The 14,561-nt window shown below is 43.7% G+C and overlaps 1 protein-coding gene across 1 annotated transcript in view; it reads right to left on the bottom strand.

Annotated features, from left to right (window-relative positions):
* KLHL3 (kelch like family member 3) overlaps window positions 1–14,561 on the bottom strand; it is a 109,555-nt gene that overhangs the window by 42,267 nt on the left and 52,727 nt on the right. The window contains exon 6 of the mRNA XM_027096729.1: window positions 5,546–5,655. Within this exon, the coding sequence (XP_026952530.1) occupies window positions 5,546–5,655 (110 nt within the window). The remainder of the gene's footprint in view (window positions 1–5,545; window positions 5,656–14,561) is intronic.

The following is a 14,561-nucleotide window of genomic DNA, read 5'->3' as shown; positions in this document are numbered from 1 at the left end:
AGCTGTCTATTGTCAATAAGCCTTAGTCTCCTCCTCTCCAAATGGCCTTGAGAGCCGTTGTATGCATTAGAAATGATATGCAAAACAGTATGCTGGGTAAAAGAAGTCAGGCACAAAAGCATGCACACACCAGGATTCCATTTATACAGAGTTCAAAAACTGGCAAAACTGATCTACTGAGAAGTCAGAATAGTAGCTTGGCGTCTCGGGATGGGGGGCAGTGACTGGGAGGAAAGGCCTGGAGCTCTGTTCCTTGATCTGGGTGCTGGCTTTGTGGGTGTTGCACTTTGTACAAAGTTGAACCGTGCACTTTGCATTTGCTCATGTCTCTGAGCTTACTCCAAGCTCACTTACTCCGAGCTTTTTTTCAACGATGTGTGAAATAGTCACAGTGAGCAGCCAAGATAGATTTTTGGTCCTAGCGTGGTGGTACTCCCGCCCGTCATAGGCACTTACTGAACTGTGCTCTCCAAAGGAGAGCAGTAAGAAGGGTAACACTGACTCAGGGGCCCAGGCCACATCATTGTCTGCAGGCTGAGGATTTGGCAACTCGAATGCTGACCTCAGAGTGTGGCAGGGCTGCCAACAGCTCGGCCTAAGCACGGGATGTACTTCTTTGGGCGCTGGATGATGCCTCAGCAGCAAGCACTGAAGCCCAGCCTACCGGCTGAGGAGCTCCTGCCCACACCCCAGACCGACCACCGGTGCTGGCGGGAGAGGCTAGGCATTCAGACAGGAGAGCCTGCAACACTAATGATCCCAGGAGAGAAGGTCCAATCCCTTCCAGGAGATAAAATATCAGAATTTGTCCCCTGATGAGAGTTTTAGGAGATAAAAGTACATAAAAATGTGATCATGCAGAGAGAAACTAACCTGTTCTTCTCATTATAACACATACTTGGCACTAATTTAATTTTTTGAAGAAACTCAACCAATTCCCTCCTGACCTGTATCTAACATGTGGCCATTTCCCCGTTAGTTCTTACTCTGAGAAGCCTCAATAGTGTTTCATAAGAAGGCATGGAATTCTTGAGAAGTAGAAAGATATTTACCAGCTAGGAAAGCAAAGATTCCGAAAAGTCCAATAACCAGCAACTCGGTGGCAAAACTGCAGTAGAACGCAGGAGTCATATCTCTTCTCCTTGCAGTGTGTTTGTCCTGGAAGGTTGCTTATCCTGCCCCTGGGTCAATGAGGCTGCCCATGGTGACAGCTGAACTTCGTGTCTCAAAGCGTATGCAAAAAACAGGCTTTCTGCTCACAGGGTTAGCTCTAACCCTGCGACACCTCCCATAGGAAAGAATCGGGTGCCTGGGAGGGGCTTGCTTCTCTGTGTTTTCCCTCTCACTGGGCAGGGGTAAGCAGGGGAGAGGGGAGGAAAGTCCTAACCAAAGAACTAGTGATTTTGTGATTCCTACCACATCCACTTGTCCTCTCTCAAACAACAGGAATTTTAAAACAAAAACCACACGGAGGAAAAACAGGAGAGAAAATGGCAAAGATCCATGCCTCCCTCCGACCTCTAGTTCCCACATTTCTCCTTATTCTCTGGAAAAATATTAAAATTATCCCCATAATATCAGCTGGCTCAGGGCAGAGCCCAGCCCCAGTCTGCCTCTTCACTCCCTCAGGGAACGTCTGCTGAGCACCTCCTAGTGCCTCCCAGGGCTCTGTGTCAGGACTGTGCGTGACACAGAGATGGCTAAGGTACCCTCACAGCCCTCAAGGAGCTTGAGCGTAGTGAAGGGGATGAGTCGTGGGCAAAAGCAAGTGCTCTTGGAGGAAGAACAGCACCTGAGCCCTCAGAGAGGCCCAGATGGTGCTGGGGGTGCTGGCGACCCAGAGACAGCTACCACCTCAGCTCCTGCCTGGCACAGAGCCGCAGGTCACGCCAACCACCCAGACCAATATGGGACCCGGGAAGAGCTTCCCCTTGAGAAAGGCCCCAGTCAATGGTTACATGTATCACCTCATTTCATCCTCAGAAGAGCTCTATAAGATAGATACTGTCATTACCCGCCTTCACAGATGAGAAAACTAAGACTTAGGTTCTTTTATTCACTCCTTCAACAAATATTTTTTGGTATCTACCATGGACCTGACACCACTCTAGAAGCAAGCATAAGATAGTCAAAATTCCTGACTATACACGGTGTATACATTCTGGTAGGAGATGAATAACTGGCCCAAGATCACTCAGCTTGTTAAAGTAGTGGAGCCAGGATTGAATTCAGTTATTCTGGCCGCAGAACCCATACTTTCAAACTTCCAACAAGCAAGCTGCCTGGGCCCAGCCACAGACACTTAAAGTCATCATAATAGTAAGATACTACATTTCCTCTATTTTAAGATGCATAGTTTTAAGATACATCTGAAACCTGGCTGCATTTTATAATATACATTGAAAGAAACCTGTGGGCTGCTGGTAGAGAAGTAAGTCGTAATATAACTGATACTGTGGTTCAAGTGTAAATTTCGCTGAACACAGGTCATTTGACTGCCGACGCAACTGAATTTTCTGCAAATGTTAACATTAAATCAGTTGGATTTTAACTTAAATGAAGATCCCTGATACTACTTCAAATACACTCAAAATTTTTCACTATATCGCAAGAAAAAGCTATTATGCATGCAAGCGATTATGCCTATCACACGCAATGTAATTAAAGGGAGTAGAAATCACCAAACCTCTTGGAACAGATCACAGAATTTTCAAAGCCTTAAGGGCTAGCGTTCAAATGACAAACAACTAATTGTCAAAAGCTTCCAGCTATTTAACTTCCAGCAATATGTGAGCAATTAAGGGGAAAAAAAATATATGGGTTTTGCCAAAGAGAAAATGCAGGCCAAACCCTACTATTCATTAATAAGACTCAAAATTACATAGCTAACCTTAAACATACCAAAGGGTTCAAGATCATGAGTAATATACTTTCTGAAAAGCATCACATAACTCTGAAGTTACACATAACTTCTGAGAACCAAATATGATACACAACATCAATAATGTGAAAAATACCTACACTCCAAACTGATTCTACAGGAAGAGGAACCCATATGTAAGCATATGAATAAATGAAAGTCACTATAGACAAGTTTTAAAAGTGTACATCTATTGTCATGTTTCTTTGTTTCTGGAAAGATGCAATTAACACCATGCTTTGTTTCACCACTACCAATGGCAAATCAATACAATTACCATTATCACTGGTACCTCCAAAGAGAGAACTGTGATCATTACAATGATAGCTGCCATTTATTGAGCACCTATCAAACACCATATCTGATGTTTTTTCACCCATTATCTCTAATCCTCGTGACAACTCTGTAAGGGAGGCACTCTTTTTCAGTTTTACATGTAAGTAAATTATGGTTCAAAGAAACCAGTGACTTCTCAAGGTCATACGGTCAGTAAGCTGAGTGTGGAACCAGTCCTGCCCAAGTCCAAAACCCAAGTGGTTTCCAGGGCACTATACTGCCCCTCCCTACTAACAACCCACCTCCACCCCTGTCCTGGCATAGCACACATAGATAAGCCCTCACCTAAAACTTACTATCATCTCAGGGAAGGATGGGCCAGGATGAATTTAAGATGGAAGGGTCTCCCTCTCAATCCAACACACTAAGTTGATTCAAATCCTGCTACTTATGTGCCTGCTTCCATTTTCTCAAACTACACTTGAGGACATGATCAAGCAGACCCTAAACTGGCCAACAGCCCAACATTCACAGAGCCAAATGACTGGTTCATTCCGTCAAATTGGGCCAATTTGGTAGCACAGTCCAGAGAAGAAAGTACACAAGCTTAGCAAGAAGTGAGGAAAGCCTGTCCATTTCTGAGGCTGGGGCGGGAAGGGGCCTGTGGCCTGGCCAGAAGCATCCTTTCCCCTGGAGGTGCTGTTTCACATCAGCTAATGGAAGCAGAGACCTCCCTAAGCCTACGGGAGAGTCCAGCTTGTGCCAGTCACCTTCTGGGGATCCCCCTGAAGTCTCAGGACAGCCCATAGTTCCAACTGACAACTGCTTTTCTTCTTGATCAGACTTTTGCAGGACAACAGGCAGGGGCTTGTGAATTTCACACCCATTCTCTGGACATGTACCTTTGGATACAGTTCTCATCTCCAACATAAAATCCTTCTCAAGGGCTTTTCCTTGAATATTCCCTCAGGAAAGGGCCTCAAGCTTGGATGCTGAGATTGGACTAGGACAATTCAAGAAACTTTTATTGAGTATCTCTGAGGCTGCAGAGGTGAGTAAGGTGTGGTCCCTACCATCAGGGAACCCACAAGTGAGTGGAGGAGGTAAGACCAGCTCAGAACTAACTACAATATAAAGCAGAACAAGGTTAAGTGTTATCCCAGAGGAAAAAGGGATTAATTCCAGATGCACAGTCAATAATCAATTCAGCTAACACTGACTAGGCACCCACTAGGCAGCAGGTACTATACTAGGCATTTTATATACCTTATCCCATTCAATCCCCACAACCACCCTGTGGAACATGTTCTATTACTACCCACACTTCACAAAATGAGGAAGTAGATGGAGAAGCAAAATATCTTGCCCAAGGTCACATAACTGATTTGTAAATACTAGAGATGAGATTTGGACCCCAGTGGCCAACATGGAAGCGTATGTTATTTCCAGTATAGTAGACTGAATCTCCTGGAGTAAAGAAATTCTTCCTGGTAGAAGAAAAATCTGAACTGTTTGGGAATTCAACCAGGTGAAGAGGGAAGTAGAGAATATTCCTAGCATAGGGTCAGAGATGAGGAAGGCTGGGAAGTAGGATAGATCAGCAGTCACAGATCAGCTACAGCAGGGGCAGAAGTCAAGCTTCTAGCACAGAGGAAGAGGTGTGTGGTCAGTGAGTCAGGGGACTGGGGTCAGGAGACCTGGGTTCTAGTCCTGGCTTGGCCACCGAAAAACTGTGTGTGACCTTCAGCAGTTTCTATCCCCTCTCTGGGGCTCGGTTTCCTCATCAGTAAAAATTCCAATTCCCTATCGGAGTAGATGTTCCCCAAAGGTATGCTCTGGCTTAAATGCTCAGTGATACTCACAAGAGGCTGTGTGGGACTATGGTTAAGACCAGGTGACATGCAAACCAGCTGAGTGACCTTGAACAAGCTAATTAAATCCTCTGAGTCTGTTTCCTCATCTGTAATGTGAGGACAACAGCGATGCCTGCTTCACCTCACAGGCTGAGGTGAAGGCTGAGTGAACTGAAGAACATCAAGCACTTAGCACAGGGCTTGGCAAACTATAAACGCTTAAGAAAGGGAGGCAAAAAAAAAAAAAAAAGGGAGGCAGCTTTGCCGCCATCATCATCATCATCATCACCATTACTCCTTCTTTAAAGAGTCCATAAAGTGAATGTAGCAGTCGTGGGCCAGAAAGCCTTTTTTTTTTTTTAAAAAAAAAAAAAGGACAAAAAAATAAGATCTTTTTTTTAATTTGAAAAAGAGAAAAGGTCTCATTGAACCACAAGTCCTTCCCATGACCACCTCACGAGAGAGGCTCCTGTTTCAAAGAAGGGCCATGTCATACCTTCTCTTCTGAAGAAACGGTCAGCTTGTCACTGGATATCAAGCTGCACACCTGGTCCAGACTTAGGCTAAGAAATTCTTCCCCCAGCATCACCTCTGGAAAGTGCTGCTCTGTTCCAAAAAAAGCAGAAGTTCAGAAAACAAAGTTATAACACACTCCTGCCCTTCCATGAACCAAGGCCATGACAATCTGTGGGATTCAGAGCAGAGTCCTGGGAGCTCTGGGGGAGGCAGGAGGCAGAGAGAAAGGCAGACATCCTGGCTGGAGGGAAACCAGCCTCTTAATTCAGCAGCAAAGGCATCCCCCTGTGTGACCCTCTGTCCTGAACATCATCACAGAGGAAAATGGGGCAGAGAGATGCGAGGTTATATTTTTTCCATGCTCCATGAGATTAATAATGGTGTTGCAGAGAAGCCTCACAGGGGCCTGCCTACTTAATTGAGCTCATTTCCCCTCAAGGCACAGGCTGGCAGAGTTGCAGACGGTGCCACCTGCAGCTCAGCCAAACAAAAGTGGGTCAGAACTGCTGTGTGGCTCAAAGTCTCTGAGGGTTCTGGTAGGAAGTCAACATTAGAAGGCTGGCAGAAGGGTTCATCCCATCTTGCCCAAGTCAAGCCTGCTATAGTGAGAATCTGGTTCACAAGGAGGCTCAACTAAGCTTTTGTCCAGGTGTGGCACCAACACGGCTGGCACCACCACCACTGGGAACAGTCCACAGCGGCTGAGCCTATAGAGGCCATAAGATGGAGGGGAGTTCGGGGACAACTAGAACAAGATAAAACTCACAGGCCCGAGGACCACACAAGGGAAATGCCAAGGACAATTCCTACCCTGACATTCGCCCAGGCCGCCATCCTGCTATTACAGAGGCATTTGCCAGTGAAAGAGCATGCACTTCAGAAAGAAGGACCTAGATTCAAGTCCCGGCTTTGTCATTTATGAGTTGTGTCTTTGAGCCAATGGCATCTCTTCCCTGGGTCTCATTATCCCCATCTGTACAATGGAGGTAAAAACCACGTCTCGTCTCACTCCCTCCCATGCTCTGATGAGAGAGGAATTGAAAACGTGTTTTGCAAGTTCCTTCAAAGTGAACCAGCCCAATGGCTGACAATTCCTGGTGTAGCAGACTCTGGAGGTCACAGCGTCCTTTGTCATTTGCCCCATACCTTGCTCCTTCCTCGGTTCTCACAACCCTGCACCATCACCCCAGGAGCATCTGTGCTCCTTGCCCTCCAGGCCTCTCCCCTTCCTTCTGTGGTGGCCCCGCTCTGCCCTGAGAGCTTCTTGGATAATTCCAGAAGCTCCCCACCCCCCACTTGGCCTGGCTGGCTCCTGGAGTGAGATTCTGAGTCCCTCCATGCCTGGGAGGCTGCTGAAACATCAACTCTGCTGCAGCTGCACAATGAAAAGGAAAATCAGAGCATGCTAATCACACTCATCAACTTCTTAAAAACCAAACAAATGAAGAACTTAAGGTTTAAATAATTTTCTTGCAAAAATCATTTTTAACTTTTTATGTTGTAAGAATTTCAGATCCAAAGAATTCCCGTATGCCTTTCATCCAGATTCCCTAAATGTTAATACTTTACTCTCAATGACTGAGTTATAAATAATCTTTTCCATCTTTCACTGGACAAAGAGGGCTCCCCACTTTCTCCCCACCAGCTTAATGATATAACTGAAGCCACTATTAAAGCTCACCCATCCTGAGGCTCAGGGATGCTTGCACAAGACAAGACAAATTTAAAAGTCAGATCTTTTACAAACGGAAGCAGCTGTCAAAACGTAAGAAGCTGGTCTTACTTCTCTATATGTCAACAGAAAAAAGCCTTTAGTTAAAGCATAGATTTTAAGTATGACATTCAAAACACCTCCCTAACTATGGGAATATTTAAGACTAGATAGTTATTTTTAAAGTGTCCATTCCTAAAGATTTTTAAATAAAAGCAAGTAAACAATCTTCTTTGGACAATGGGAATTCATTCTTGGCCTGGAGGCTTGGAAAGTAACAGGATTCTCCCTATACACTCTTTCTAGCCCAAGAAGTCTTTGGACCAGAGTCTCCCAATGTGTTGGCAACACCCAGGAAACAGCAGAGAGAAAACTGACAAAGTATAGGACAGGGAGGCTCTGTGGACCAGCCTCGGCTGAGCTCACCAGGTGAGTCAGGCAAACCAGTGTCTACATCCCTGTGGCCCAGAGCCATACCTGGTCTTCCCACCTTTATCTTTGGTTGACTGAAAAACCTAACATTTGGAGGAGTGAAAAGAACAGGAGGAGGTGAGAAAGTAAAATTCTGAGCTGTAAGGAATTCTTCCTCAGAGATCAGAAAGCCAAAAGTAGATGAGCTTGGGTTTTGAAAAGGAGGAAAATAGAAGTGCAGTGATGTGGACCCTAGGTGACTTGGTGAACAAACCAGAAGTCCTCAAAGATAAACCAAGGCAGGAAGTAGTCAGCCCCCCACACCTCCCCATCTCTCACACTCTGGGGCATTGCAGGATGTGAATCTGGGTCCCTTCTCTCTGAAGTCAGCTGCTTATTTGCCCATCAGGAACCTCCCACTGAAAACCTTCAGAAATCCTCCCAGGAAGGAGCATCTGGTGGGGAGGAGGCAACAAGGGAGGTATTGGGCAGGAGCTTCTCACCCAGGGCTGGCACCCCGAGATCCAGGAGATTTGCGAGGCATGAACAGGGGGACGCAAAGAAGGGGCCCAGACAAAAACTCCTTCCCTTCCCCCTTTGGTCTGAGGACACAGGGCCCAGAGTCTGGGGACCAGAGCCCCCTTTCTGTTAGCAACACTCAAGACACAACAGGACAGAAAAAACAGGAACAGGATGCTCTGGCTAACTCAGTTTCCTGGGAGACAGGAGCTCCCCAGAAGACTTTGTACTCAAGTCAGCACTCTTCCCAGCCTCTTCCTGGAAAGAACCCACTATGCTACCAGAAGATACCGCCCTGAGAATCAGCTTCTACCTTTAACACTTGTTTGTTTGGAGCTTTTTTAAAATTTGTTTTGCTTTGCTGTGAATGTGTTAAGGGAGAATATAGTGACAAACTGTGGCTAACAATCAGAAGACCTGGGTTCAAGTCCCAGCTCCACCTCTTACAGTCACTTCTTTCCAGGCTTTGGCTTCCTGAATCATGAAATGGGGTGGTAATGCCTGACCTCAGTCTCCAGGTTGTTTTGAAGTTCAAAAATGATACTATGTATTAGCCCATTTTGAGATCTATAAGAAACTCTTTAGAAATGAAGGAGGAATATTATGCGCCCATGTTCCTGAGTCACGAAGTCCAGTTCTGTGGGCAGGACTGCTCTCCAACAGAGAAGCGTTTCTGCAGCATCAGAGTCATCCTTTGAGACTGCAGGTCCTGCAGGCAAGGCTGTGGACCTCAAAGGTCTTAAGAGACCCACTTTATTCCACTGAGTTCCACAAACTTTCTAGTGATATAAGTTACTCAATTTCTTCAGATGAGAATACTGAAGGCTTCAGTATTCTCATCTATTAAATAGAGAGAATAATAGCACCTATCTCATAGAGGTGTTATGGGCATTAGATAAGCAAATATATGTAACTCACATTTCCTGAGACCATTGTAAGTGCTCAATAACTGTTCATATATGATGTGCCAAATACAGTGTTTCTTCAAAAATGAAGAAAGCAGAGCCGATGCCTACAAGGAGGCCACTGGCTTACAAAAGGGTAAAACAAGGCACCAGCAACTTCAACCCAAAGTCCACAGGGCCATGACTGGGAGAGGCACTCCAAGTTAAATAAAAGCAGGCAAATTCAGAGCGTGACTAGAGAACAGCAATAGCTCAATCTAGCTAGAGGGTAGGCTGTGTCTTCATTCATCTAACAAATATGTATAGAGCATCCTGTGCCAGGCTCCCAGAGATGCAGGAGAGACAGGCAAGGCTCAATCTTGGGGGATGGGTGAAATATGCAGGGGTGTTGTATCTTTCAACCATGGGCTAGCCCCTTGAAGGGGGACTCTCCAAAATAAACTCTAACTTTTCTTGTCTTTTTGCTTTTTTTTCCTTTAGGGAGGAGTGTAAACAGGAAAAAAAAAAAAGTCAATTAATTAACCATTCTGACTGAGAGTCCCAATTAACCAGGCTTCACTATAAGTAGCAAACACTGTTTAGGATCCAAGTTTTGGAATGGAAATAGTGAGTTAAGTTATTAGGTATTTAATTTTTCTCTTCATTTGACTAAGTTTTTGCTTATGGAATATAAAGGGAAAACATGATTTAAGAGATTATAATAATAACAAAAAATCATAACATTAAGAGAAAATGCAGAATACAAATTTATAGATACTGTTTGGTCACAAATATGTAAGTCTAGAATTTCAGGATTAAAAGATAGCTCTTTATTTCCCCTCTGTACTCAAATAAAAAGTATTATTATAAATATTTTAAAAATCCAAGTTTTGGAAACACTGCTTTGGGAAAGATCTCCAGGGTTCTCCCTACTTGCTGCAAATAATAATAAAGCCTTCCTTCTCCAAAAAAAAAAAACAATCCAAGTTTTGATTAATGAAACATTAATGGATCTGTTCCTGTCCATTTGGATGAGAAATTTTGGAGAAGGGGAGGGGCACCAGACAACTGCTAATGCTTTCCCTGGCAAGCAACACACGCATATCTTCCCAATGTTGAAAGGAAGAGGAAATTGGGTGGCACATTCCTAGGAAAGGGGGCATATTTGGGTCTTTTCAAGGAAGCAGGCCTGGAGAAAGTTAACGGCTTTTCCTAAAAACAGCTAACACTGTACTAGGTATTTTACATATATTATGTCACTTATATCTTCCAAAAGCCCAGCTGAAGTGAATATCAATATCTCCATTTTACAGATGGAGAAATGGAGGCTTGGAAAGCCTAAGTTATGAGCTTAGTATCATACGGCAGTAAAGTGGTAGAGCCAGGTTTTGAAATTAAGGCTATCTGAATATAATAACAAACATTCTGATAAGTATTATAGTCCTCAAGATAATAAAAACTTGTCCTGAGCAGGCCATTTTGGTAAAATTCAATATAGACATCAGAGCACCCTAAGAATCCCTCTTAGGGATACTGCAGAGAGAGAAAGAAACAGGAATCTAAAGATATTTCTTTAAAAAAAAATCTTAAGAGTAGTAGTGTTCTAAACATTTTGGCATCAGACCTGGATTCAAATCTCAGACCCAACCCTTGGATTGAAATCTTTCTCTAATCCACCTGTCTTCCAGGCTAGATGCCGTGATATTCTTCTGTGTTCCCAAAGCCACCCAAATAGGAAATTAAAATGTTCATACTGCTAGTCAACCTGTCTTACCACCTGAGGTCTTCCTCTCATACTGGGACTATGAGTCCCATGAGGGCAGGGTCTGTCTCATTTGAGTCTGTCTGTGTGAATGTGAATCCTCAGTGTCCAGGACAACTGTCTGCAGATATTGAGCTCTGCAATTACTGCGCTTCCTTGTCCATTCTTCAGGACTGCCTAGGGCTCAGGCAACCTCTCAAGCAAGTCCCAAGTCCGTTTCTCCCTCTTGATGGGATGAAATAAACCTAAGCCTTTGATCAGGTTCAACTAAGCTACAAGCCCAGACAATAACCCATCTATGACTTCTTTGACCTGCAGAGACGAAATGAACCCCGTTATTCCAGGGCCAGTGGCCCCAGCATAAAAGGTATGAGTGCCTCTGAATGGAACCACTGATCATGCCCCCAGGAATGTATGGCTGACACAGGTGGACACACAAACAGAATCAAAACATTTTAACAGGGTAAAAAAAGAAAACAGCTGATTTAAATTTCTCTCTCCATTATCCTATTTTGGGAGGGCAGAGGTAAGCTTTCTTGAATCAATATTTGGCTTTCAAGGCCCACAGTTTCCTTGCTCCAGGGAGAAGACTCAGCTCCCACAGAGAAGTAACACAGATCTACCTTGACCTCTTCCCACAAGGGGTCACGACCACCAGCCCTCAGACTCTAAATTTCACTGACTCCACTCTCCCAGGGATGGTGGGATACAAGCTCTCTTTCCACGTCGACCTAATTCCAGAAGTATATATGTTGTACCTCCCCTTTCTCTCTATCACACACACACAGAGCAAAGGGCTATATCAAAACTACCCAGTTATCAGTGCTACTGATCCAACAACAACAAAGTTCCCTGTTCTCCAGAGTATGGAAGGAACAGGGAAGTTTCCTAAAATCCCAACAAGGAGAACAACTAACAACAAAAAATACCTGCGTCTGCACTAATACTTCACTTGCCACCTTCAAGGTAGAAGCAGAGGTAGTAGTGAGGCAACTGCCACGGACAGAGAGGCTGAACTGGCCTGGGAAGATGTGAAAATAAACAGTGGGCTCAGAGCACAGGCCCTGGAGACAGCCTCATCATGAATCTTGGCATTGCCACTCACAAACTATGTGATCTGGAGCAAGTTACTAAACTTCTCTGGGGTTTCCATTTCTTCATCTATAAGTTGGGAAAGTAATAACTACTTCTGATAGTTATGTGGCCTCTTATAGTGATGAAATGTGTAGCACCATGCCTGGCACCTTGCAAGTGTTCAGAAATGGTAGAAACTCCCACCATGATCATCACCACCATTATTATTTTATGATGCCAAGTTGGAAGCAGCAATTTCACAAGATGACCCTCAGTGAGTCAGAGGTTCGTGTGTTTTAAAATGCTTTGTCAAAGTTTTTTGCTGCCCTTAGTTTAATTACTTCATTCCATGGTCTCAAATGACTCCATCAATCGAAAAAAAAGGCCATTTCTCTCCACAAACACGTGAAATTCGATGGCTTTTCCATCCCATGGCTGGAGGGTTTCAGCTCAGCTTTGGCAGACTGATGTGAACAAAATGTCCAAAGAATTTTAATTGCCATTTCATTAACAGGGTCCCATTAATATCCCTCCCAACCAGCTCTGCTGATGGTCCAGTGCATGGCCATCCAATTACCAAACAACAAAGTCCCCATAAACCTGGGCCCAAGCCTCTGAAGTTAAATATTAAGCAGTCCCTGGAAACAATAACAGTGAGATATAAGAAGTCGCAGGATACAAAATTAATACACAGAAATCTCCTGCATTCTTATACACTAACAACAAAAGATCAGAAAGACAAATTAAGGAAACAATCCCATTTACCACTGCAACAAAAAGACTAAAATACCTAGGAATAAACCTACCTAGGGAGACAAAAGACCTTTATGAGAAAACTATAAGATACTGATGAAAGAAATCAAAGATGACACAAACAGATGGCGAGATATGCCATGTTCTTGGATTGGAAAAATCAATACTGTGAAAATGACTATACCACCCAAAGCAATTTACAGATTCAAATGCAATCCCTATCAAATTACCAATGGCATTTTTCACAGAACTAGAACAAAAAATTTTACAATTTGTATGGAAACACAGAAGACTCCGAATAGCCAAAGCAATCTTGAGAAAGGAAAACAGAGCTGGAAGAATCAGGCTCCCTGACTTCAGACTATACTACAAAGCTACAGTAATCAAGACAATATGGTACTGGCACAAAAACAAAAATATAGATCAATGGAACAGGATAGAAAGTCCAGAGATAAACCCACACACATATGGTCGCCTAATTTATGACAAAGGAGGCCAGAATATACAATGGAGCAAAGACAGCCTCTTCAATAAGTGGTGCTGGGAAAACTGAACAGCTACATGTAAAAGAATGAAATTAGAACACTCCCTAACACCACACACAAAAATAAACTCAAAATGGATTAAAGACCTAAATGGAAGGCCAGACACTATAAAACTCTTAGAGGAAAACACAGGCAGAACACTCTTTGACATAAATTGCAGCAAGATCTTTTTTGACCCACCTCCTAGACTAATGAGAATAAAAACAAACAAATGGGAGCTAATTAAACTTAAAAGCTTTTGCACAGCAAAGGAAACCATAAACAAGATGAAAAGACAACCTTCAGAATGGGAGAAAATATTTGCAAACGAAGCAAGTGACAAAGGATTAATCTCCAAAAATATACAAACAGCTTATGCAGTTCAATATCAAAAAAACAAGCAACCCAATCAAAAAATGGGCATAAGATCCAAATAGACATTTCTCCAAAAAAGACATACAGATGGCCAAGAGGCACATGAAAAGATGCTCAACATCACTAATTATTAGAGAAATGCAAATCAAAACTATAATGAGGGGCTTCCCTGATGGCACAGTGGTTGAGAGTCCCCCGCCGATGCAGGGGACATGGGTTCGTGCCCCGGTCTGGGAGGATCCCACATGCCGGGGAGCGGCTGGGCCCCTGAGCCATGGCTGCTGAGCCTGCGCGTCTGGAGCCTGTGCTCCACAACAGCAGAGGCCACAACAGTGAGAGGCCCGCGTACCGCACACACAAAAAAAAGCTACAATGAGATATCACCTCACACTGGTCAGAATGGCCATCATCACAAAATCTACAAACAATAAATGCTAGAGAGGGTGTGGAGAAAAAGGAACCTTCTTTCACTGTTGGTGGGAATGTAAATTGATACAGCCATTGTGGCAAACAGTATGGAGCTTCCTTAAAAAGCTAAAAATAGAATTATCATATGACCCAGCAATCCCACAACTGGGCATATACCCAGAGAAAACCGTAATTCAAAAAGACACGTGCACCCCAGTGTTCATTGCAGTACTATTTATAATAGCCAGGACATGGAAACAACCTAAATGTCCATCGACAGATGTGGTACATATATATACAATGGAATATCACACAGCCATAGAAAGGAACGAAATTGGGTCATTTGTAGAGACGTGGATGGACCTAGAGACTGTCATACAGAGTGAAGTCAGTCAGAAAGAGAAAAACAAATATCGTATATTAATGCATACTTGGAATCTGAAAAAATTGGTATAGATAATCTTATTTACAAAGCAGAAATAGAGACACAGATGTAGAGAACAAACATATGGATACCAAGGGGGAGGGGGTGGGATGAATTGGGAGATTGGAATTGACATATATACACTATTGAT

The sequence above is a fragment of the Aethalodelphis obliquidens genome, unplaced genomic scaffold (genome assembly GCF_003676395.1).
Source record: "Aethalodelphis obliquidens isolate GAN/ISIS:26980383/991018 unplaced genomic scaffold, ASM367639v1 scaffold4, whole genome shotgun sequence".
Classification (NCBI taxonomy): Eukaryota; Metazoa; Chordata; class Mammalia; order Artiodactyla; family Delphinidae; genus Aethalodelphis; species Aethalodelphis obliquidens.
The sequence above is the reverse complement of the archived record's forward strand: the minus strand, read 5'-3'. Positions and strand labels throughout refer to the sequence as shown.